This window comes from Hydra vulgaris, chromosome 11 (genome assembly GCF_038396675.1).
Source record: "Hydra vulgaris chromosome 11, alternate assembly HydraT2T_AEP".
Classification (NCBI taxonomy): domain Eukaryota; kingdom Metazoa; phylum Cnidaria; class Hydrozoa; order Anthoathecata; family Hydridae; genus Hydra; species Hydra vulgaris.
In genome coordinates this window covers 1,551,928-1,577,230 of record NC_088930.1, presented here as the reverse complement: position 1 = coordinate 1,577,230, position 25,303 = coordinate 1,551,928, and the positions used below count along the sequence as shown (strand labels likewise).

The 25,303-nt window shown below is 29.7% G+C and overlaps 1 protein-coding gene across 1 annotated transcript in view; it reads left to right on the top strand.

The window, feature by feature from the left end:
• Positions 1–24,933, top strand: part of LOC100209400 (proteasome subunit beta type-3) — a 41,775-nt gene extending 16,842 nt beyond the window's left edge. Inside the window, exons 3-6 of the mRNA XM_065809773.1 lie at positions 4,214–4,321; positions 4,408–4,553; positions 8,375–8,501; positions 24,739–24,933. Coding sequence (XP_065665845.1) covers positions 4,214–4,321; positions 4,408–4,553; positions 8,375–8,501; positions 24,739–24,787 — 430 coding nt within the window. The 3' untranslated portion in view covers positions 24,788–24,933. The remainder of the gene's footprint in view (positions 1–4,213; positions 4,322–4,407; positions 4,554–8,374; positions 8,502–24,738) is intronic.
• Positions 24,934–25,303: the final 370 nt, after the last annotated feature.

Sequence of the window (25,303 nt, the reverse complement as noted above, 5' to 3'; positions counted from 1 at the left end):
TTCTATTATTTTATTTGCGCATTTTTGTATTCACATTGTGTTTCCATGTGCACATTCCATTATTGAAATTAGTGACTATTTACGACTTTAAACTGCTCATTCATTACGTTAGTGCAAAAGAGAACGACGTTGTGCTTTTTATATTTATATCAGTGCTTTGATAACAGAATATCTTTAATAAAAAATCTTTTTTAAATATTTTATGAAAATAAAAAAATTTATAACGAGCATATTTTATATGCTCGTTATAAGCTGAACGAGCATTTTTTATAGCGCCTACAACGTTTAAAAATACCGTTTACGGGCGCGTTTTACAAGCAGAGCGCGATCGTGCTCGCTTCATCGCAAGCCCTGATATATTTAGAAAGTTATTAAATATAAAGAAAATTTTTTAAGTTCTTAGATATTGGTTTACTAGCGTTAAATATTTTCGCTTCAGTTGCCATTCTTACAAACTCATTATACTTAAACTTAAAGTTACTTTTTTCTGTTTTAAATACTAATTAAAATTAAAAAGCCTACTCACTAAACACGATCAGCGATATTGTGAGTCGGTTCCGCTTTCTCTTATAACCTTTTATAGTATTTATAACCTTTTTAGTTGATTTCTATCTAATTAATTTAATTTCTACAGTAACTCTATGATTTAATTATTTGATTTGTTCATCTTACTAAGAAAAATCGTTTCAAATATGTTAAAATTTTCACATGAAACATAAAATTGTTATTAAAAAAAATTAAACTTTTTATTTATAAAATAATTTAGCTTAAATAAAACTAAAGCTAGTGTTTTATTAGAACCTTGTTAGACATTTTGGGGCCGGCGGTTATTTTTATATTGGAGGCCTTTTTATGTGCCACAGCGTAAAAATGATTAAAAAAAAAAGTCTTCTTGACTATTTTGGGGCCCCTAATATTGCGGGGCCCTTGGCTAAAGCCCCCTTTGAACCCCAACCCTCCTTAATCCAGCACTAGAAATAAGACACAAGTATATAAATAAAAATTATTAAACTCTTTAATAAATAAAAGAACATTTGTTTCCTTATTAAGCAATTGTAAGATGTTACTTTATATAAAAAATGTTGCTTAATTTTATAAGAATTTTTAAAAGGGCGATGTTTCAACAATTTTTGTTCTAAACTTTATTTATTTTGCTTTAATTTTTTTCGCGTTAGAACTTATTTTCTTTTTCTAGTTTATTTTTTTCTTGTAATTGTCTCTCATCGGTCCAATTAATTTTTTTTTGAAAACTTTTTTTTTTGTATTTTGAAATGTTCTCAAAACTACTAAAAAATCTGGCCAATTTTTCGCAAATAAATATTATTCCTGAGGCCAGTTATCGAGAGCGATCGCTCCCGCTTCCTGACCAAACCTGCAACGAGCTTTAAGTAAAACAAAAAAGTTTGTTTCTCTTTGTATACTTTTATTATTTTGTTTTACTTAAAAAAATTCTGCCCAAACTGCCCCTTTTTTTATCATTCTCTTTAATATGAACACAACTTATCTTGCCACTTTAGGATCCCTTTAAATTGTTAAAAAAAACATGTCACTTTATTGTTAAGTAGTTAGTTTTAACATTTGTTCAAAATATTTCATTTTGAACTTTAGATTTTGAATAATAGAAGTTTATTGAACTAATAGATTAGTTAAGTAATTATATGATGTTCTTGAAAAACCTATTAATCTTACTTTGTAGATGGATTTACTGTTACTTCCACTCCTAGTGCACAAACTGGGTTTTCGCCAAAATATTCAGGTGTTTTGCGTGAAGACTCCAATTCTTTATGTGTCATCAGCTTTCTTCCATTTCCATTTGTTGCTAAGGTGTCATCAATGTATCCTCTTGTTGATTTTGCAAGTGCATAATTTTGTTGGAGAACATATCACAGTATTGAGCTTCATCACAGGTGCTAAGTTCAAACCAAAAGCCCAAACATGTAACCGCATATCGTTATATCTTTGTAAATGACAGTTTGGTAAGGCCTATGTCATTTATGCACATGAATTTGTAGGTATGCTCCTTTTAGATCCACCATCAAGTCATTGCTATTTTTACTCATGAGTCTCCAATCCCTTATTGCATCGTTGATGACATCCGTATCCCTTGTAGAAGCTTTTACATAGTTGATAGTAAACAATTGTTTTCTTTATATTAAAAAAGTATTTTAGCCAGCAAGTTAATTCAATTCAAAAGCTAACAAAAAACTTTATTTTTTAATTGAAGTTGTTCTTTGGTTTACTTTTTTCATTGCATTAATTATATTGTTATTTGTGTAGATAAATATCATATGGAACATACTTTAAGATTATAAAAGAATGTTTTTATTTAGATAATTAAAAATACTGTTGGTAAACTAATGTTGTTGGTAGAATTACAATAAATACAAATCAATAAATGATACTTAGTAATGAAACTTATTATTTAGGTTTTGTTTGGATAAAACATGAAAATGATTATGTTTACATCAATTTTTATAATTTTTTTTTTTTAATCTTACAAATACAAGTTCAGTTTACAAGTTCAAAATTTGCAAATACGAAAACAAATTTATTCTTTTAATTAACAAATACAAAAATTGCTACTATTGAAATTTGCTGCCTTGTTGCCAACAAAATGCCTTCAAATAATGAAAAATATTTAAAAAAGTTATAACATAATTAAATTTAAAAAATATAATCTCAATGTTTGAATTGTTTGAAACCCCAAGAATTATCAAGTGTGTAAAACTATGATCAACCATCAGTAAACAAAAGTCCTTCGAAATCTTTTGACCTTACAGTATCAGAGGTTGCCAAATGCTTAAATTGAACACTTTATTTAAATTCTAAATAAATTAAAATAAAAACGAAAAAGCAAAAATGATTTATTCTGAAAAAAATTTAAAAAAACCCACAAAACAAACATTTTATTTAAATTCTGACCAAATTAATTTAAAAACACAACATGAACTTTATGCACTGATAACAGCGTACTTTATGCAATGATAACAACAGCCCTCAGAATTAAGAAAAATGAAGTTGGCAATTTATTACTGACCTTGATAAGGTCGGCATCAGGTCAGGATAAAAATTGATACAAAGTTTTGACCATAAAACATAAAATTGAGTTTGTCAATTTTTTGCTGACCTTAAACACTTTTAGGTCAGTATTGCCAAATGCCAACCCTAATTCTGAGGGCTGTAACAACCTACTTTATGCACTGATAACAGCATACTTTAAGCACTGATAACTTAACCACTAAGCTACTAAAGCCTAACTTTTAAAAAAAAATCATTGGTAGCAATTTTTGATATTAAGTTTTGAAAAAAAATGTAATATTTAATTTAGTTATTTATTATTAAAAAGTTACATTCTATATTATATTTAGGGTAGATTAAGGTAATATGAGCATACTTAAAGATTTCTTAGATGTAAGCAGTGAAGTTAAAGTTGCTTTGTATTTTTTGAATTGACTTTATGTGGTGATAACAGGAATCAGTACAATTAGTGTAAATTTATATGCAGTTTTCAATAAAGTTGAAAAATATCAGATTAATTTTTTTTTTTGCGGAAAATATAGTAGTATTGTTTCAACAAAAAGTGGTTCAAAATTTGATCTTTTGTTGATAAGTTTTATTAATAACGAATCATTATATTCCAAAAATTAGTTCTAATTGTCAGATTGGTATTTTTTTACTTAATTAATGTTATTATTTTTGAGCTAATTAAAAGTGCTCATATTACCAAGTGGTTTCGATAATATGAGCACTTTTGCTACTTTTTTAAAACCTCTGTGTTTTTAAGAAAAAATTTTGGGTGCCCAAATATCTATGTAGTTCACGAGTAGGGATCCCTAAAAATTGTTTATTCACAAAAATTTTGGATTCAGCATAATTATTTTTGAAAAAAATCCAATTCGCTTAAGATGCTCATATTACCCTAATCTACTTTACATAAAAGAGTTCATTTTTCAATTGAACTCATTTTACAATCATATTATATTGAGGTAGTTTAAAAAGACAAAGAGAACTTTATGACATCAAATTCATATTAAGCTAAAGTGTTAAGCATCTTTTATACATACACTCACTATATATGATATAGAAAAGTTTTTAAAAATTATTTCAAATTTTGGGATTCTAGATCTAATAATTGATTCCCAGAAAATCTTGAAAAACAAATTTTTACTGTAATGGATTCTCTAAATTAACCTCTAAATACAAATATTTTTAGATCGAATTTAGCAAAGTTTCGAACAAATTTATATGAATTGCGTGAAAACCGGAAAATATCTCCAAAAGTATTTATGACCATAATGTCAAATATTCTGTATGGTAGAAGGTAATTTTGCTGAAATTTTTTGGTTCAAAATTTTATTTTTTAATTTAATATTCACTGCTTTCAAATTTATTTCTAACAATCTTCAGATTTGGTCCTTACTTTGTTGAACCTCTAATAGCTGGTCTACATCCAAAAACCAATGAGCCTTATATAGCATCATGTGACCTAATTGGTTGTCCTTGTGAGCCAGAAGATTTTGTTGTGTCTGGCACTTGTGGAGATCAGCTTTATGGTATAAAATGACATGTTTTTTAAATTATTTTTAATATATAAAATGTGAGTTATTTTTGAAGCACTTTTACTTAAAGTCTTTTAGCTTATTAAAACAAAACTTCTTTAAAAGTCAACTTTAAAAAAATGAAAAATTAAAAAAATTTCGAAAATTGTAAAATTATTATTCTATTTCATATTAAAATCAAAATTTTTAAATAATAGAAAGAAAAATAATTTTTAAGTTGTTTTTTCAAGATGCTTTTAATACTTGTACAATGTTTAATGATCTTGAACAACCCCTGAAATTAATTTTTATAAACTAGTTTTGAAAATTAATTCTCATTTTATTACATAGAAATTAATTTTTATAAAAAAAATTATTCTTTTAAACCACTCTAATTTAACTGCCCTAAATCAAAATCTGGTGAAACATGTGACTAAAAAATAAAGTTTTTAGTTGAAATTAAATTACATCAGGTTTTTTTTAACCACTTCGTAGCCCCGAGAGATATCTTTAAAAGCAAATTGAAATTTGCCTCTATTTTTTAACCCTGAAACTTTAAAAAATGAGGGGTTTTAAACTTTATTGCTCAAAAGACAACATTGTATTATTTGAGCATTAAAATTTACTTTGGTGAAATTTTAAATCTAATGGGTACTACAAATGCGAGAGCTGGGTACTACAAGTGCGAGAGCTGGGTACTACAAGTAGTTTTATCTTTTTTAAATTCACTTTTAAAGAAACTAAAAAGGTTTTATTATGAAAAAGAAATTCATTTTACTCTGAATTCTGTCAAATAGTTAATCTTGGAATATGTTACCCTGGCAACAATAAAAACAACTGTTCAAATTCTCCGTGTTTTAATTACTTCAAGAATCAAAATATTGCTGATGGAATTTTTTTTTGTTTGGTAAAAGAAATACCTGTTGTCGCTGACAGTACAAATATAAAAAATGCAAATAAGGTCTTGTTTTTTCAGATTGTGCTAAAAATAATGAGGAAAAGATGTTGGAAAATCAGGAATACAGGAAAAACATATACTGATTAGTGTGATAATAAAAAAATTTTCTTTATGAAACCACTTGCAATTGAGGAAAGTTTATGAGTAACTGAAGAATATAAATTGCATTTTTGATTTTTTTTAAAAAAGTTGGTGTAAATTTGGGAGTTTCTTCCAGCTGATTCTAGGCCAACGTGAAGTTGTTTTGTAATGACGTTATGCCTGACATAGTTCATATAAGAATTTAAAATCATCTTGCCATCCAGGGTTCTTGCCTGTGTTAACATCATCTGTCGCAAAGAGATGGTAATCAGCCTGAAGAGAGACATTTTTCTGTTAATTTGTTAATGAAGGAATAGTTGAGTTCTGGTTTGGTCGTTGGCTCTTGAATAAGAAAATCCATGACATGCTTCAGAAGGAGGTCGAGCACATGGTGCTGACAGCCAATATATTGTGGCTTCTGAAAGCCCTTGCTCAAGACATCATCCTGTATGAGCTTTACAATCCCGTGCAAACGACCAGTTTTTACTGTGGTCGTGTCGCAGATTATCATGCAAATATTTTCCCAAGCATCGTATTCATCAATTAGCTGATGTAGTTCCTTGTGAATGGCCGTGGCAGAACCACTCTCACATTTAAGAATACCGAGTTTGATTTTGGTTGTCAAATTTTTCAGCAAAACGACTAGGTACTCTTCCCCTTACATTCTTTTACTATCAAACTGGAGGCAATAGGAATCTTTGCTTTGAAGTTTTTAAACAATTTTGTTTTTTTATTTTCTGTCCTTCAGAGATTACTCGTTTCCAGACACCCGCCTGACTTGGAACCGGCACGTCATTACCATGTTCAGTAATGGTTGCAAGAACGTCATGTGCTTTATGTGTAGAAATGTTATTTTTCAGTACTAGTAAACCCGCTGTTGTAGTGCTTGATCTTTGGTATTTCGGTTTACATTCAGGAGAAGATGACGTGGAAGAAGAGGTTGGCAACTCGGGTGAAGAATCAGAGGTTTCAGAAACCGAAGATTCTGAGTCACTTTCATGTGTTTGTGTGGGTTGGGATTGAGAAAAGCTGGCTTGAGGTTGAGTTGTTGATAGTCGGATTCGTTTTCTTTGGTGGATTGATTCCAAAGGGGCTTGTTTGACCATTGAATAACCAATCTTTCCTCCACTCTTAACTTGCCTCTGGTAGAGCTCTTTATCCTCCGTGCTTTTTCATTCTCCATTAAGGTTATTGACATCAAATAACTAAGAAAGTGTTGCAGAGAATTTATCAGATGTTTTCTTTTTGTTTTTGTCAGATAGATCAATCAGACTATTGAGCTTCTTTCTGATGAGTGCGCTGGATAATAGTGGAATGTCTAGAATTTCCCTACAGAGCAATTCTATATCCGTAATCATAATTTTCTAAGAATTTGACGGTTTGTCGGCATCCGTGTGAGATTGGTTAGCTTTTCAACAGATGGAATACTTGGATCCCTTTTCTGTTTAGAAAAGGAGGGTAGATTCTTCATCCAAATATACCTGTTTGACTTTACACTGTTGCTGGAATTTCTATAAGACATTTTATTGACAATCTTGCACTGAAAACAAAAATATTCAAACGAGTTCACACTTCACACAGTATAGCTGGGATCAAAACAAAGATAATAAACAGCATCTATTAACAAACTACTAAACTAACAACCATCTGTAAATGTCTTGTTTATAAACAAATGGAAACAGCTGGCTGGAATGTGCTTAAAAGCAGTATAGAACGTCATGTAAAAAGTCAGTGTGAAATTGAAACCGATAGTCAAACTGTGCGATGTGTGCATAAAAAAAATAAAAAGGCGGGGGAACTTTTTTCAATTTTTTTAAAAATTGATGTTGCTACTGTCATCTGCCTACAATTGTTGCTCTAATGTAAAGAGTTTCAGTTTCGTAACGAAAAATACTGATAATAGTTATTAGCCTAATGCTGATGTTACCAACAGTTTTTCCTACTTGAATAAGTTTTATGATGTCAAAAATGTATATTTAAAAAATGAAAGAGTGCTAAAAAATTATTTAAAAAAAATATATTGTTAATTGTACTGACTGATTATTATGGCAGTAAATAATATTTGTTTATTCAGGAAGTTGAATTTTTTCAATTCTGTTGTATGTTTTAGTATTAAGTATAAAAAAGCATTATTGTTTAAGAAAAGTAATGTTTTCACCATAATATAAAATCTAGGTTTGCAAACAATTGATGACCTAAACAAATTGATTGAGTCAGAAAACACAATCAATTGTTCACAGTATAATTCTGAACAAATAATTATGTTTTCCTTTCCAACTGAGATTTGCTAGTCTAGTTTTTAAGTTATTGTGGTGAAACTAATACTTTTCTTAATTAAAAATTAAGAAGTTTTCTTAAATAATGTTTGTTTATGAAAAATACATTATGAAGATATTTTTTTATGAAATATTTAAATTAATATATATTTAAATATTCAAAATTATGGCAAATTCTACAGTCCTCACTGTTTATAGTTTACTGTGAGCATTAATTTTCTTTTTCAAATAAATTAAAAATAGCAAAATGAACCCTTTATTTAAATTCTAAATAAAATAATTCAGTTTCTCAAACCCTAGATAGTTAAATAGAGTTCAGTAAAATTGTATAATTGGATAATATTACTATAGTAACAGAATTATGGTTGAATTGTTTTTGCTATTAAATTTGTTAACAAGAACTTTGTTTTTGCTTTTTAATTTAAATTATTTTTTAATTTATGTGTAAATATATATCTTATTTTTAATTATTTTTTTTTAATTTAAAAATATATATTTTTTTAAATTTTAACAATGTTTAGGTATGTGTGAATCTCTTTGGGAACCTGAATTGGAACCTGAAGCCTTGTTTGAGGTGATTTCTCAAGCTCTACTCAACGCTCAAGACCGTGATTGTCTTTCTGGATGGGGAGCAGTTGTTCATATTATGTAAGAATTCTGGGTGTTTCCACTGCAGTCCCCTGCAGTTTTACATAAACAGTTTTTTTTACAATTTCTATTTTAAAAATTTTTAACTTGACTTTATACTAACCTGGCTTTATCCTTATAAGATCCTGACCTGACCTGAATTTAAATTTTTAAATAAAATATTTTGAAAAAACATTAAAAATTGTATATTAATTTATCAGGGCTCATTTTAATATTTAATAAAATCCTGGACAAAATTGCTGGTCAAAACTTATTTGGGTCAGGCGTGTCCGAGCAAATTTTTAAAGTATAGTTTTTATGGTTTTACGGAGCCAAGTTATGCAATCGAAATCTTTGTCATGTTATTTAGTTTATTTAATTTTAGTCTAGTGAAGTTGTAGTTTCTTTCCTTATTATTTAAAATATTTTATCGCAGATTTTTGCATTTTTTAACATAAAATAGTTTCAATTTAATATTATATGTTATTTTAGATTTTCGAGTTTTCACGTAACTGAGGCTTATTATTACTAAATCTTCCCAAGATTTAATTTCTTTTTTTTCTTTGTTTCTTTTTTTTTTACAAAGAATTGTTTATAAGTTTTTTGTTTTTTTTTCAATTCCATCCGAGGTCTGACCGTTAAATTGAACCCTGATTTATTTTGTTTATTTAAATAAGCTAATTAAATAATCTTTAGTACGCTTTTTTTTAAAATTAAAGAAATTATGATAACTTATATTTTTGCTTAGTTTTTAATTGCAATTTTACAGATTTAAAAAAATATTAAATATGCTGTAAAAAACTTGAAAAAAGTGTAATAGAAATCAGTTCAATTTATTAATTTTCAAGGAATGTCAAATTTAAATCAAGAAAAGGGGCATAACTCTGTTTGGTCTTTTTTACAACCAAAACTTGCATGTTTGTTTATTTGTCATTCCTGGATTCTCGGAGTCATTCATAAGTATCTAATCATTTAAACTTAGTAGAAATTTGATTTAAAGCAGTACTTGACAAAGCAAGAAAGCGGTAAACAGTAGACTTAAGAAAAGTAGAACTATAATTTATGAGTTTAAAAAAAAAGAGAATTTCTAAGTACTTATATTCCTTAAACAAAACTAGACAAATATTTTTGAGCATAAAGGATCAGTTACAGTAGAAGGGTGCTATTGAATTAGATGAATAATGAGTCATGCAAGATAGAGATTTAGTAGATAAAATGATAGCTTGCTTGAGCAGCAACCATGGTAGTATTTGCTACCAGAAAGCTTGAAAATTTTGCTAATTTTAGTTTTTGCTAGAGAAAGAGATGCAACCTATGATGGTTGGGCAGAGGTTACTAGCAACAACAGGTTCGTCAAATTTAAAATGTATTTTTGAACCTCGTCTTAATGAGATAGGGCAATATAATAACCAGCCCTAAAATAACAACTGTATTTTATACTAAGGCAGACAAGAGATTCTCTGGAGTAGAAAATGAATTCTTGAATAAGAAAAGCAGATACTAACTTTGAAAAGGATTGTGTTAATGTTTTCCATAATAATACATGATAATGCTACAAGGTTTAAGGTAAAGGCGCAAGAATGTTGTTGTTTGTCAATATAAGAATGTTAACAACACTATAATAATTATTAAGAGTAAATAACCAAGTTTTGTTTGTGTTAATATTCAGCAGCCATTACAAACTATTAATGCGTGTTTAGATAAAATCTCTAACGTCACACTGATATAACCTGCTGTTGAGGGTTTTAGTACATATATCAACTATCTTATAGCTTGCTGCTGCAAAGGAGTACTACTACATCAGCTAAGGGTTTTGCATGAAGCAGCAATCTTTTCTTTCATCATTGTTTTTCTTTTTTCTTTTTTTCTGAAGATGTCATATGTTATAAAGAAAGGAATATATATATATATATTTTTAGTTACATAAATATTTCATTCGAAAAATTGCAAAAAAAATTGTTTAAAAAAACAACGCAGTCTTTTTAAAAACGTAATTTTTAATCATTTCATGCTTTAATTAGTCAAACAATATTTTAGAATTTTTGTCTTATAAAGTCAACTTTAAAAAAAAAACATTTAAACAATTCTTTGTAAAAATATAAATAAAAAAAAATAAAGCAATTTTTTTTTTTTTTTTTTGTTATTCACCTCCTCAAGGCCGATAAAGCCACTACAGATGAGGAGGCTACTTAATAGTGGTTATAACCCTTTCTCAACTCTATAACTCCGAAACACGAACCTTGACAGACAAGGCCGCTGCGTGGAGAAACAAGTTAAGCATGGTACTACCAGGGACGTGGTGGGGATCGAACTTGGAACCTCCCGCTTATGAAGCGAGCGCTTTACCACTACATTACACTTTACACTACCGCATTAATCAAATCATGGGAAGACTTAATTCAACTTATTCATAAGTTAAAGTAACTTAAAAAATAATCTTTTAAAGATTTTAAGAAGACATGGAAAAATAATTTCAGACGTTTAAATTTATCATAAAAATACATACCTACTTGAAAAAAAAGTTTAATATAACATTTAATTTACATATGTGTTTATTTTAAACGACCATTATAATCAATTTTTGATTTTATTTAAAGTCTTTGCATAAAATATAAACTTAAAAAAAGATCAATGATTAAAAGTTATTCGTAACTAACGAATTGTCAAATTGAAAAGAAAAATAATAATAAGCTTTGTCAGTTACAATGTGAAAATTTAAATCAATTTAAAAAAACATACAATGTTAAATTGAAACTATTTTATTAAAAAACAAAAATCTGCAATGAAATCTAGTGAGTCTAGTGAAACTACAATTTCACTAGACTAACGTTAAATAAACTTAATAACATGACAAAGGTTTCAATTGCATAACTCGGTTCCATAAAACCGTAAGAATTATATTTTAAAAATTTGATTGGACATTGTCCAATTCAAAGAAGTTTTGATCAGACATTTTCTCCGGGACATTTAAAAAAATTAAATTGAACCCTGTATATCAGGGTGTACCATCACGGTTGTCCAGTGGCACAGGACAACTCATTTTCTCCAAGGGCGACCAAAGTTTAAAATAAAGATTTTATTCCTTGCAATTATTTAAAAGAAAACTTTAAAAACATTTAGAGTAGTTCAAGGGTTGAATTAAGCGATTGCAAAATGCAAAATCTGGAAAAATATCTGGTCTTCAAAATTTTAGTTGATGCAAAACTATGTAATTTTTTTATTTATTTTTATTCACTTCTCCAAGGCCGAGAAGGCCACTACAGATAAGGAGGCTAATTAACTGTGGTTACAACCCTCTCTCAACTCTATAACTCCGAAACAGGAATCTTGACAAACAAGGCCGCTGTGCGCAGAAACAAGATGAGCGCAGTACTACCAGGGACACGGTGGGGATCAAACTTGGAACCTCTTGCTTATGAGGCAAACACTCTACCACTACACCATTACCGCTAAAAAATAAAAAATGTTTCAGTCTTCCTGCGGGCAACTGGGAAAAAACCGGAGGGTACACTGCTGTTTATATATATATATATATATTCAGGTTGAGCTTTTACCAAAAAATTTACAATAAATCTATAAAGTTGAAAAAACAAAGATGGTGATTAGAATCATTCTCTAAAATCCTTAAAAATATTTTTAATATTTTAAAATGCTTGAAATAGCATGATGAATAAATTAAAAATTTAGTATTCACTTTTCTATCAACTAACCTGTTGTTTGTTTCATTTGGAAACTGATTCTGTTGGTTAAGTTTTGTCTGAACAGTTTAAGAATGATCATTACTTTAATGTGATATATTTATTGTGACATTTATCAATCAGTTTGATTAGCTTTTGGTCAAATGATAGACATTTAGAAACACTACACTTCAAACTAAAAATATTGATTGCAAAATATGTGGAAATATTAGTAAATACTCAAGTTCCACTACTGGAATGTGTGTCATCTAGACAAAAGGCATGGAATATAAAAGAAACATTGGAGAAGTTTACAACAAAAGCTGCAACAGAATCAAAAAGTCTTAGATTTCAACTTTTTTGTTCAAACCAATTGGCAAGGTTGTTTTAAAACTAATGGCACTGAATGGATTTAGTTTCCTGCCATTGTTAACAGTTCTTTCATTTGATCTGCTATGTGTGAAAAAGGGTATGATTTTCCAAAAAATCACATACAATCAAACCAGTCAGTAAAAAAGTTTGCAACTGGCATGAGAAATGACCTTAAAACACTTTCAAGGTCATTTCTTATGCCAGAGCTCATCTTAAGTGAGCATTGGAAAATATTTTTCAGTTACCCTTGATGAGACAATTCTTTGAAAATTCAAAGGTATATGAACATTAATATTCATCAAAGACACATACTGGGCTTGACTCAAAATTATGCTTTTTTTTAATTTTTATTTTTTATGCTTCTATGTATATATATGTGTGTGTGTGTGTATATTGGTTGTTTTTTTTTAAATATCTTTGCTTCCAACAAGGTTGCAAGCAACCAAAGATAACGATTACAAAGCCTGAGCAAGATAACGATTGACAAGCCTGAGCAAGATAACGATTGACAAGCCTGAGCAAGATAACGATTGACAAGCCTGAGCAAGATAACGATTGATAAGCCTGAGCAAGATAACGATTGACAGATGACTTAAAGGATTGGAAATTATATGAATCAGGAAAGCAAGATGAAGGAAGCGAATTCCAAAGAGCTGATGTTCGAGGAAAAAAACTAGACGAATAAGCGTTTTTGGAGCACTTAGGAACAGTCACAGAAAAAGGACAAGAGTTAATTGAATAACGAGTAACACAAGAATGAATTTTAGTCGATGGCACAAGAGACACTAGCTCTTTAGAGCAGTGCCCATTATAGTATTTGTAGAAAAGAAAAAGAGAAACAACATTACGACGATGTGATAATGGTTAAAGGTTGGCTGCAAGAGCAGGTCCAACTATGTTTACAATCTGTTTTTGCACCTTGTCTAAAAGAGAAAGGGCATCATTAGAAGATATGCCTCAGATATGGCAACAGTAATCCTTACAAGGCCAGATTTAAGATTTATAGAGATAGAGAATAGAATCTGAAGTAAGAAAGTGTCGAGCTCAATAAAGAAATGCAACCTTAGCAGATGCTAATTTTGCAACAGATTTGAAATATGGTTTCCAAGAAAAATCGGAAGTAAGAGTTAATCCTAGAGGATGAAGAATGGATGACTCATCAAGTACATTACCGTTCGTAAATATAGGAAGATCTAAATTATTGCGATAACTATTGGCTGAAAAAAGTTTTGTCTGTATTGAAGTTTACCAGCCACTTGTCTGGAAGATTGTTTATCTAAATTAAAAAGAGTATAGGGCCAAAGATAGAACCTTGAGAAACCCCTGAAGTTACAGAATAAGAAGAAGAGTGCTGTCCATCGAGGACAACTTTTATACTACAATTGGAAAGGAAGGATTTAATAATCTTAAAGATGTTGCCAGATACACCATAAGAAGAAAGCTTATGGAGAAGACCAGCACGCCAAACTTTATCAAAAGCTTTTGAAATGTCAAGAGTGATGGTCTTAACCTTTCCACCTTTATCTAATTCACGATAAAACCTATCAGTTATTACTGTTAGCAAATCAGCTGCAGAATTAGAAGATTGAAATCTGTATTGATGATCAGAAAGTAAGTTATTAGGTTCAAGATAAGAGATTAAGTGTTTGTTAATTAAAGATTCAAAAACTTTACTCATGATAGGAAGAAGACTAATGGGACGATAGTTAGATAAATCAGATTGCTCTCCAGAATTTTTGAAAATAGGGATAACAGATACCGCTTTCCAGCAGGCTGGAAAACAAGACTCTGGTAAGCACTTGTTAAATAGTTTTGAGAGTATAGACGACAGCTCCGGAGAACACTTCTGCAAGACAATAACAGGTATGTTGTCTGGGCCACGAGCTTTAGAAGAATCTAAGCAGGAAGTCACTTTAGATACTGAAGCTGGAGTGATACAAATGTCAAGCAATGGATCAACCTGTTTGTTGGCAATATCAGGTAGAACGCAGCTAGTGGAATCAAGAGATGATATTGATGAAAAGTTCTTTGCAAACAATTCAGCTTTGTCTTTAGGTGAGGTGACTAAGTCTAAACCATACAAGAGAGGTGGAATTTAAGATTTGCGCTTTTTATTAATACTTTAAAAAATTCTCCAGAAGTCATGAGAGCCTAATTTTTGAGATGCGAGATTTCATGACCTGATAATAGTGGGCTTTGATGTTAGACAAAAGCTTTTTACAATGGTTTCTAGCAGTAATAAACAGATGTCTGTTTTCTGGAGAATTAATTTGGTGATAGATATGGAAATAATGGTTTCGATTGACAATCACAGCAGCACAATGTGAAGAACATCATGGAGAAGACTGAGGCTTTACCTGGAATTGTCGAGAGGGAACAAAAGATTCCATGCCAGCCTGAGTACACAAAGTTATGTAAGAAGCATATTTGTTGACAGGAAGACGAAAGATTTCTACCCAAGGGCCATCACGAAAAAAATCACGGAAAGAATCCCAGTCACCTTTATTGTAGTTGTAAGAGGTACGATAAAAGGGGGACTCAGGTGACAAAGAAGAATGAGTTATTAGTTTTAGAGAGACCAAACTGTGATCAGAAACACCTAAGGGTGAGTGTGGAGAAACTGAGCTCTGACTTTGATCTGAAACAAAACACAAGTCGAGTAGAGAAGGTAAATGATTCAGGTTGTCTGGAAAGCGAGTTGGAAAGTTGACCATTTGAGTTAGGGATTGAGAAAGACAAACATTGTGGGCTTTAATGCCTGCAGAATCACCGACACTAGAGCCAAGCCATTCAGAGTGGTGAGCATTAAAGTCACCGACAACAGCTATATTAGCTGATGGATAAAGAGAGAGGGCTTGGTCAATATGATCAGAAATAAAATCAAAAAGAGTGCAGTCTTAAGATAAAGGAGAGCGATATGAAACAAAGAGAAAGGCAATAGAGTGAAGTGGTGCTAAACGAAAGCACATTAAAAATAGTCTGTGGATTCAAACCTAGTTTCATGACAAATGGGTGAATTCTTACATATGTAAATGCCCAGGCCACGTATGTGACTGTTGGAGTCTTTACAAATTAAAGGAAGATAACCATCAACACTAAGATTGCAAGATGAGACTGCTGAACTCAATTTAGTCTCACAAAGAGCAAGTAGGTCTGGTAAGCTTTGCAAGAGATAAGACTCAGCAGAAGAAAAGTTACTTCGAAGACCACGAATATTAGTGAATGACAGGTTTAGAGAACTTGGTGATGATGATGGTTTTTTGTGTTTTATAGTTTTTGGTACATTATTCATTTTTAAATTTGATTGAAGAACCTGATTCAAAGCATAGACAGTACTCAGAACACTGTTTAATAGTCGAAGCAATTGCCGCTTTACTATTAATAAACCCTAAACCGTAACAAAGGGCTCCAAATGTGGCCTCTGCAATGCACATCAAAAGTACAAACAGGGACACCATCCTTGCGCCGCACGGCACTGTTAATACTTTTATATTTTTTAGCTGTTGATGGAATCAGCCTCTCTGCGAGCTACCACAGAGTTCGAGAAACCTGACTACCAGCCGGCCTCAGAACCATAAAACTGAGTTTTAGAGCTGTACCCTCATTAGGAGATAATAGAATGAGTTGCCTAGCCATAAATACAGAGACATAAGCATAACCCATGCAATGATTCAAGAAGATCCAGCCTTCTACATCCTAAACTTGAAAAATGTATTAAAAATACATCTGTGCCAGCCTAATAGATGAAGAAGGGGTGCAAGGCTGGTTAATAGATAGAATCTGTTTACCCCTTAAGTCTTTGCCTAGGAGGCCTTCTACAAGACAGTAGCCAGATGCATTTAACATCTGCCCAAGATTAGTATCTTTATCGAGACACTATCTCTAGCCTTTACTCAACCAATAGCCTTAAGGCAGGTGTTTTAAGTCTGAGTTGGCATCTCCTAGCTTTTGCCTAAAAAGCTTTTCCTACAAGGCAATTGGACATGAAGCAGATTGTACTGGGTTACATGTTACCAGTAGCAAGATAACCTGACCTGACAGTAGTTATAACACTCATTTAGTAGTAATAACACTCGGTAACAGACAGTCGTAATAACACGATAACAGTAACAGACTGTAATAACACTCAGTAATAATACTTATTAACAGTCAGTAGTAATAACACAATAATAGACAGTAGTAATATCATATTTAGTTGTAATAACACTCGGTAAACAAAATTTTTTTTGACACACACAGACCTAAAATAGTTCAAAAATTATATGTAAAAATGTTTAAAATAAAACTTATGTCTACCATTATAGGAGCATTATTATCATTAAAATATTAAGTCATCAAAAAGTTAAAAGTCTATTTAATAAAATTATGTCAGGTCCAAGTATAGTACCAATGTCACCTTGTTATTGAAAATATGTAATTAAGTACATCTTGTCTTATGTCATACTGCCATGTAGGATTTGCCATTTTTGGTTAAGGTTTGTAGAACTTTGATTTAAAATATTCCTGCCTTGAGTAAAGGCTAGATATGGGGAAAAGACTCGAATACACATGCTTGGTCTCGGCTTAAACTTATGTGTAGGCTTGAATCTAGTTACTATTTATTTTATGTGCTTTCGTTTAGCACTTTTTTAGTCTATCATCATTGTTTTTGTTCTTTATTGTTCTTCTTCCCAAGACTTTTTGATTTTGTTTTAATTGCCCTCTTTATTCCTCAAGTAATGTTATTAATGAGTTCCACTGAATAATATTGTTGCTAATAATGAGTTCTACTGAATAATGTTGTTATTAATGAGTTCCACTCAATAACTTGGCTCAGGAACCACTGACCTTGTTGGCTCTAAAGCTCTAAGTTTTTTCCTTTCTCAATCTCTTACTCAGATAGTTAATTTTGTTTTCCAGACAATTCTAATTACTTAGCTTCTCCTTGGTTTTTTGTCTTCTCTTTGACCATAGCTTGTGCCTTATTTTCTTTTAGGTGGTTTAAAGAATGGTCTCACTAAAACTTTTATGCTTATTCTATGTTTACCCTGTAATCACACTTTTTACTAGAACATTTTAAGACTGTTTGTTCTTTTCATGGTTTTGTTTATGATGGTTCTTAGAATGATTACTTTTGTCTCTTATTCTATGTTTACCCTATAATCACACTTTTTACTAGAACATTTTAAGACTGTTTATTCTTTTCATGGTTTTGTTTATGATGGTTCTTAGAATGATTACTTTTGTCTCTTATAAAAATTGTGCCTCCTTGATAATCTCATAGATTAAGGTTGATATGGAAGCTTTATTCCTACTCTTCTGCTTTAAAGTGAAGCATGATGGTTTGTTTTTTTGTGCAGCTACTTTTTTTAATGTGGCTCTCTAATTTTAAAAATTTTTAGTCTAATTTTTAAAACCTCTAAAGATTTATCTAACCCCTCTAACTCCCTTAACCCTCTCACTTTTGCCAAATCTTATTAGAAAAGTCTTTTAATTTTTAATTTTACTTCTAATATTTCATCTTTAGTCTTTAACAGCTTTCTGAAAATCAGAAAAAAAATACAGACTTTGACCATCTTATTCTAAAGGTGACTTCAAACCACTAAACAAAAAGGTTTTGTTATTTGTTAAATAGAAGCAATGAGGCAAGTGCTAATGCTCTTGAATTATAAACGACTTTTGTTAAAGTATAGTATGTCTTGTCTATATACTCCAGTTTTAAAAAAAGTTATCACCTTTTGGTTACCATTTCTTATTCTTGATTCCATTCTAACTCTATAAACCTCTTGTTTTTGTATGGAGCAGTGTTACTATACATTTGGGATGGTACTTTTAATGAGACCTCTCTTTTTTCTAAAATCACATTATAAATGTTGTTGTACCTGCTCTAACTTGCAAAGTACAAGCTTCCATCTCGTTTTTTAATCAACTAGTATTTTTTAGAATAGCAGCTTTTTCTCCTTCCAGCTGAATTTATTTTTTTCAAACATGTTTTCGTATAAGGTTGGACAGCAATATATATCAGAAATTTTTTTAACTTTATTTCTTATATCTGTAGGTAATGATGTTAAACTTGCTTCAAAAGAAGTTTCCAGCTCCAATAAAGTTTTAATGGTTCTATATGGTCTGTATATACTCCTAAAAGAGTATATACAGATGTATGTACAACAAACATCTTTAGGAGTATACCCATAAAATATTGATGCTATTTACAGTAAATAATTTTTCAAAGAGCTTTCTTGTTCTTGTGAAAATATTAATCTAGGTTTTAGATGCCCTAAGAATGAGTTACCATGTACATCACATTTACATTACTTTTACATGTAGCATTTTTGTTAAGAATATGTATTATTCAAAGCCTTAAACACCTTTCCATCTAACATTGAGAGAATAAGGTCATGTTTAACAGTAATTTGACGTTGTCTGAGTCTTATAGATATAAAGTTGAGATTCTTTTAAAAGTTTAGTTAATTTCAGTTTTTGTAAATTCATTTGTTAATTTAAAAATAAGCTTTGGTAAGCAATAAAGTATTCATTTTTATGTTATTTTAACATACAACTGTATGTTAACTTCGGTTTCTGTCATAGAAATATGTTTATCTGAAGGTTAACAACTTTTTGGACTTTTATAATTAGGAAACTTTTTCCTCTTTTTTTTGTTTTTTTGTTTTGTTTTTTTTTAATGAAAGTTTGCTTCCCTAAGTCCAAGGGTCTCTACAATTGAGAAAGTTTTTTTTTATTGTGGTCACAACCCTATTTCAATTATTTTTCTGCAAACACAAACCTTGACAAATAAGGCCATTGCATTTAGTAACAAGTTGAGCGTTGTGTTCCAGAGATGTGATGGGGATCGAACTCGGAACTTTGGGCTTATGAAGCAAGGGCTCTACCACTACACCACAACCACATTTAAAAGTTAAGACTGTAATAAGTTGGAAACAATACATCCCATGATGCTCTCTGCATTTTATTTGTATAAAACTCTAGATTTCCCAGCTTTTAATGACTTCTTGTTTGTTTAAAAGTTTGACTAGTGCATTTAGAATCAGCATAATAATCTAAAATAATAAATTCTTGTCACAATTTAACTGCCATCACAAACGAAGTCTTGATTTTATTTTTTCTAATGACTTCAAACTTTTTCTATTAAAATTTCCAAAAAATAGTTTGCTACTTTAGCAGCTCTGATTGACTCAGTGGCTTTTTACTAGTTTACGTAGTCTTTAATTTTCCATTTTTTGGTTTTAAAGAGTGAGTCTTTAAAGTTCTTTTTAGACCCTTCTAAACTTTTTCCATTTAACAAAAAAGAACCAGGCTGTTACTTATTTTAAATTCTCCTTATAAGTAACTTTTAATTTCATTTAAAAAATAGTCCATCATCAGACAAAGATGGACTAATTTGCTGCAGATAATTTTTTTGAAAATTTTTGAATAAATACACGAAATTAGATGCAAAACCTTTCTGAATTTTCTGTTACAAAAGATGATAAAATTTTTCCAATAGTAAAATCACTGCAACAAAATTTATCATAACTACAAAATTCTTTTTTATTAAGCAGTATTACAAGGAATGTAAATTTGTAACTTACCCTGACTAGACACAGTACACTTGGCAAAAAAATGGCAAGTTATAATCGAAAGTCTAAAAAGTTGATGAAATACCAACACTTGATTGATGCCATATAATTTTTTTTAAGCATCTAATAGAAAAAACAACATTTGTTGTGCTTTGTATTGCCATTTTTAATTCCTAACTTTCTAATTCCTTCTAATAAAATTTTATTTGATGTTTTATCATACCATGTGTAGTTTTCAGGATATTTTAATTGCCCAACTTGCTCCTATGCTCAACTAGCCTCTTACCCCATCTACCTTACTTACCCTACCCTAAATAATATATAAAAAGAGTTTATAACGCGTTTATCAAGAGTATATATATGTATAAGAATTTTGACAGGTTTTGTCGTATTTAAAAAAAAAACATTCATTGGCTGACACAGGGTTATGTATACATACCGTAACATGGAGTAATAGAGCACCTTTTTTATAATTTTTTTCAAAATAAAAACTTGTAGATAATTTTAATAAGTGAGATGTTTTTTTAGTACTACATTAGTTCTTAGAGGAATGTTGGATTTAAGAAAAAATAAAAAGTGAAGAATTTATGTTGCAATATATATAAGTTCTGCAAGAAGTTCAAGAACTAATGGGGATACTGAGTTTTGAGAAAATTTAAATATATCTATCCTTTAAATCTTGTCAATAATTTTTTTTCTGTTAAGTAGGTAAATTCCAGGTGTTTTGAACCCATTTACTGCAATCTTTTGTATGTGATTCATATTAGTCAAGAGATTAAGGTGCAATCTTAGGAAAACATTTTTCAGTAGGGATGTATGAAATCTTCCTTTACCAATTTTCCATTCAGTAATTACTTTTCTCTATGCTGATTTCATGGGTCCATAAACTGCAAGGTCAAGAGGCTGTAGCAAATGCGTACTATTAGGAGGTAAGAAGGCCATCCTAATGTTGTTAGCTTCACAAATTTCGATAACATCAAAAGATAAATGGCATGCTAAATTATACCTATAATAAGTTATGGTGTGTTGTTGTCAACATGTCTGAAGTAAGGTATTACTAATGTTTGCATACTATCTTTAAAACAGTAGCCATCAAACCAAACAGATTTTGTATGGTTATAGCGTGTACCAATTGAACCTCCAAGTATCCAAGTGTCCATCAGACGCTCAGCTTTATATGCTGTATATGGAGGAAAAAAAACACCATCAGCAGTACATACAAACATTATTGACACTGATGACTTTGATGTATTTATAACTTTTTCAGGATGTTTAATACCTTTCAGGAATATTATTTGTTTTGATTTTGGATCATCAGAAAGATTAGTTTTATCATAGTTTATTATGTTTTGTGGTAGAACATTTTTTATAGTATCTTCTAAGTTGTTAAAAAATCTATTTACAGAGTCACATGAAATGTAGCACGCTTTCTACAAATATTTTAACATGCTCGATAAGACAAAAGACTTATGCCGCTCTAAAAATGATCTTACCCAATCATCACCAGGCGAATTTTCTTTTAAACATGGACAGTCTCTTCCAGATTTGTTAAGAAAAATTTTTTATACAAATAATTTAAGGTCTATTTTATCAAATGCATAGCCAAAATTACTAAAAGTTGCACGTTTCCAAGGTTCTCTATCATTAACAAGTTCGATAGCTTTTTTAAGTTCACTATCTGAGTAAGTTTTTGACTGATTTTGAGTTGATTTTAAATAGTTTCTCACCATTTCCACAAATCTGTTATAAAAAAGTGAAAAATATGAGCTAAAAACTCAAATTATTTGTATTTTTAAATATTAATTATATTATCAAAAAATATTATAAGAATAAAAACCAAATTCAAAAAAGCCAAATTCATTTCAGAGGCCTGGTCTCGAAATTAATTCGATGTAGGGAAAAAAGATGGTTACTTTGTTATTAAAAAAAATCAACTAAACAATACTGTCGTTGCCACTATTACCTCTTAATTCATCATGATTAAAAACCTAAATGATTAAAAAGATTTCGACTTTCGATGAATTGCGAAAGAAAATGCAAATGTATTTACGTTTTTTAAAGCTAAAAGAAAAAAAGGAAGCCTAATAGGCTATTGAATATTGTTATTAAATAGCAAATATGTATTTTTAATGAAGTAACTCTTAAAATACCGAAAATTACAGCTGAATGGTCATCAAACAAGATATTTTACAATAAGAAAATTAGTGAAGATATCGTTTACAGATATTGTGACCACAAAAAGGAAGGGAACTGTGTCTTCCTGAAAAAACATAAGAAATGCTACAAAGTTGCAAAATAAAATAGTTACCTGGTTAAATGTTATGCATTAAATCTATGAGTTAATGCATTAAATCTATGAGTATAAAATAATATATTGACTATTTGAGATCAGTTGTTTTACTTTTTGATTGATTTATTCCTAAAATAGAACATTGAAGTTGTCCTGTTAGTTCTAGTAGGTTGTGTACTGGCTTTATTTTCACTTTTGTGTTTTTTAAAACACAATAATATTAAAATACTAAATACAATGAAAACTATAAAAGAAAAGATTTAGGCTTTTTCTTGCACAGAACAGTTACAAAGTGTAATCATTTTTTTAAATTAACTGAGTCCTAAATTGAAAAAATAACAATTGCTATATCAGCATATCCAGAACTAAACTATTTTTAAACAGATGTATCATTGTTTAAAAATTGAAATAACACTTTTAAGAAATGGCTGTTTAGTTGTAACGTGTTTATTTTGTACAAATGAAATTGAAATTTGAATATTGACCTTAGTAACTGCATAATAAATTTACCTTAGTAACTGCATAATAAATTTGAATATTGACCTTAGTAATGGCTCCAAAATGATATGGTATTAATTACACAGGCATAGAACAAAATACAAAAAAGTAGCATAATTACAGAAAACATAAAGTTACAGCTGCTTGACTATCTAATTTACTTGGTTTTTTTGGAAAACTTTTAAAGTTATGTTATATTGGAATGTTTTTTACACCAGGCCTTAGCCATTTACAAAATATTCAAAAAGGTAAATTATTTGAAGACTTATAAAACAAAAGTTTAAAAATACCTATACTTTATTAGCCTAATCAACAATAAATATGGTTGTAGCCCTGATAAATTAGATCTATCAAGAAGTTTGTTAGACTAGAAAACTCAAGATTGTGTTGTGTAATTGTGTTGGGCCATGAAAAACAATTAGAAAATTTTCTTCAATTTTATGTTCAATGCCAGCTACAGATTGAGTGTACAGATGCAATACATCAAACATTTTTAAATTAAACAAATTAATACCTTATTAGAAATTGTTGAAGAAACAGTAAATTCAATATATGATTAAAAGAAAATGAAAAACTGAAATTATCTTGAAATCAAGTTTTGCAATCTAATTTTGTTATGTTAAAAGTCAAATTTGACAATCTGGTTTTGTTATGTTAAAAAACTTGAAGTTTTTTGCCATTGTAATTTTTTCGAGATAAAAGCAATTTTAACATTTTGAAAGTTTTATTTTTGAGTTTGTATATATAAAGGGTTCCTTTTATAATTTTTATAACTATAATTTTCTCTTTGTTGAATTTTATTTTTGTTTTTTCATATCACTTTGTTTTTATGATTGATTCAAGTTTTATTTTAGCTAGTCAGTTTTTTTTTTGCATCTTTTTTCTTATTATTTAACTGAAATAATAATGTCTGGCAAATTGTTTGTATTTCTGGCAAATTGTTTGTATTAAATCTCTCTTTTTATAAACTTGTTTTAAACAACTTCATATAGGTTTTTTGTACACTTTCTGATTTTGGTAAACGATAGTATTTGAGCAGACCATTCGAATCTTTTGATTTAAAATTTTTATAAAGCATAAAGCAGAAGCACAATACAATTAAAGCGTTATAAAAATCTAGTCAGAAAAAGTATAAATATTAAGGATGTGGAACACTTGTTGATACTTTATCAAACTGAAAAGCTACCATTTTTATTTTTTTCTCTACATCGTAAACATAAGTGTGCGGACCGCGTCTAATGAATTAGGCTAATTATCCCACCTTTAAACACCTATATTTTATGAACAATTCATTTATAAAAATTTATAAAACAATTTATTTATATTTATAAGACTTGAAAACTTGTAACAGTCTACTTCAATATATGTATGGTACTAGAGAAAAATTCAAAATGCTAAGAAAGTTTTAACTACAAATGCTTACCCCCTAGTGTTTCCAGTTAATAGTTTTTTGCGTAATTCTTTGAATCTACACCGTGATATGATTAACTTGTTATCGGTTATTTATTTTCTTCCAAAAGAGTTGTAATTAACAACTTATACTTTTTTAAAGTTACTTTATGTATTTTTAGCTTGAAAATGAACTAAGCATTAATACTAAATGTTTTATTTGTCTTTTAAAATGAATATGTTAACGGGTGCGCGATTACCCCATGAAGTGCTCGATTACCCCACGCTATGGTAAGTGTATATACATTAAGTCGCAGGTTTTGGCAAGTTTTTTATTTCCACACCTAGAAGTAGCAGCCTATACAGCCTAAAAACTACTGCAATCAATTGCAAAGTAAAAAGGATAGATTAGTAAATTCTAATAACAGAAAATATTTTGAGAAACAAAATAAAAATAAATTTTTACTTTTTTTTAGTGAAAAAGACAAAATTACTACAAAAACTTTGAAAGCACGAATGGATTGAACTAATGCAAAGCTTTTAGTTTTTATGTACATTCATACGTTACAAACTCAAAAGAAGGGCGACGTTCAAGTCTAAATTGTAGTTTGTTTTTTGAATTTGTTATTTATTTAAATTACATTTATATAAATATTTTTATCGGACAAAAATGTTTCTATTTTTGTTTTCCTCAAAAATCACATTTATGTACTTGGTACATAAGTACGTACAAGTGGTACAATCTTGCATAATCTTATTTTTAAAGTAATTTTTTTCTACTTTTTTTAATTTAATGGGTGTCAAACGTTACATATTTTGTTTTACAATTGAAGAGGGTAGGGTCAGCTGGGGTAAAATGGGTAGAACAGTTTATTAATTTTGTTACAAATGCACTATTAATGTATTGAAATAAGTTTAAGTTTTTTTATAAAATGAAATAATTTTTATTTAAAAAATTGTTACGGGAAATTTTGGTTACTGCGCTGTTTCTCTGCAGGATGTGCCGCCATTATGGGTTTGGTTTTCATGTGTTTTTACTAT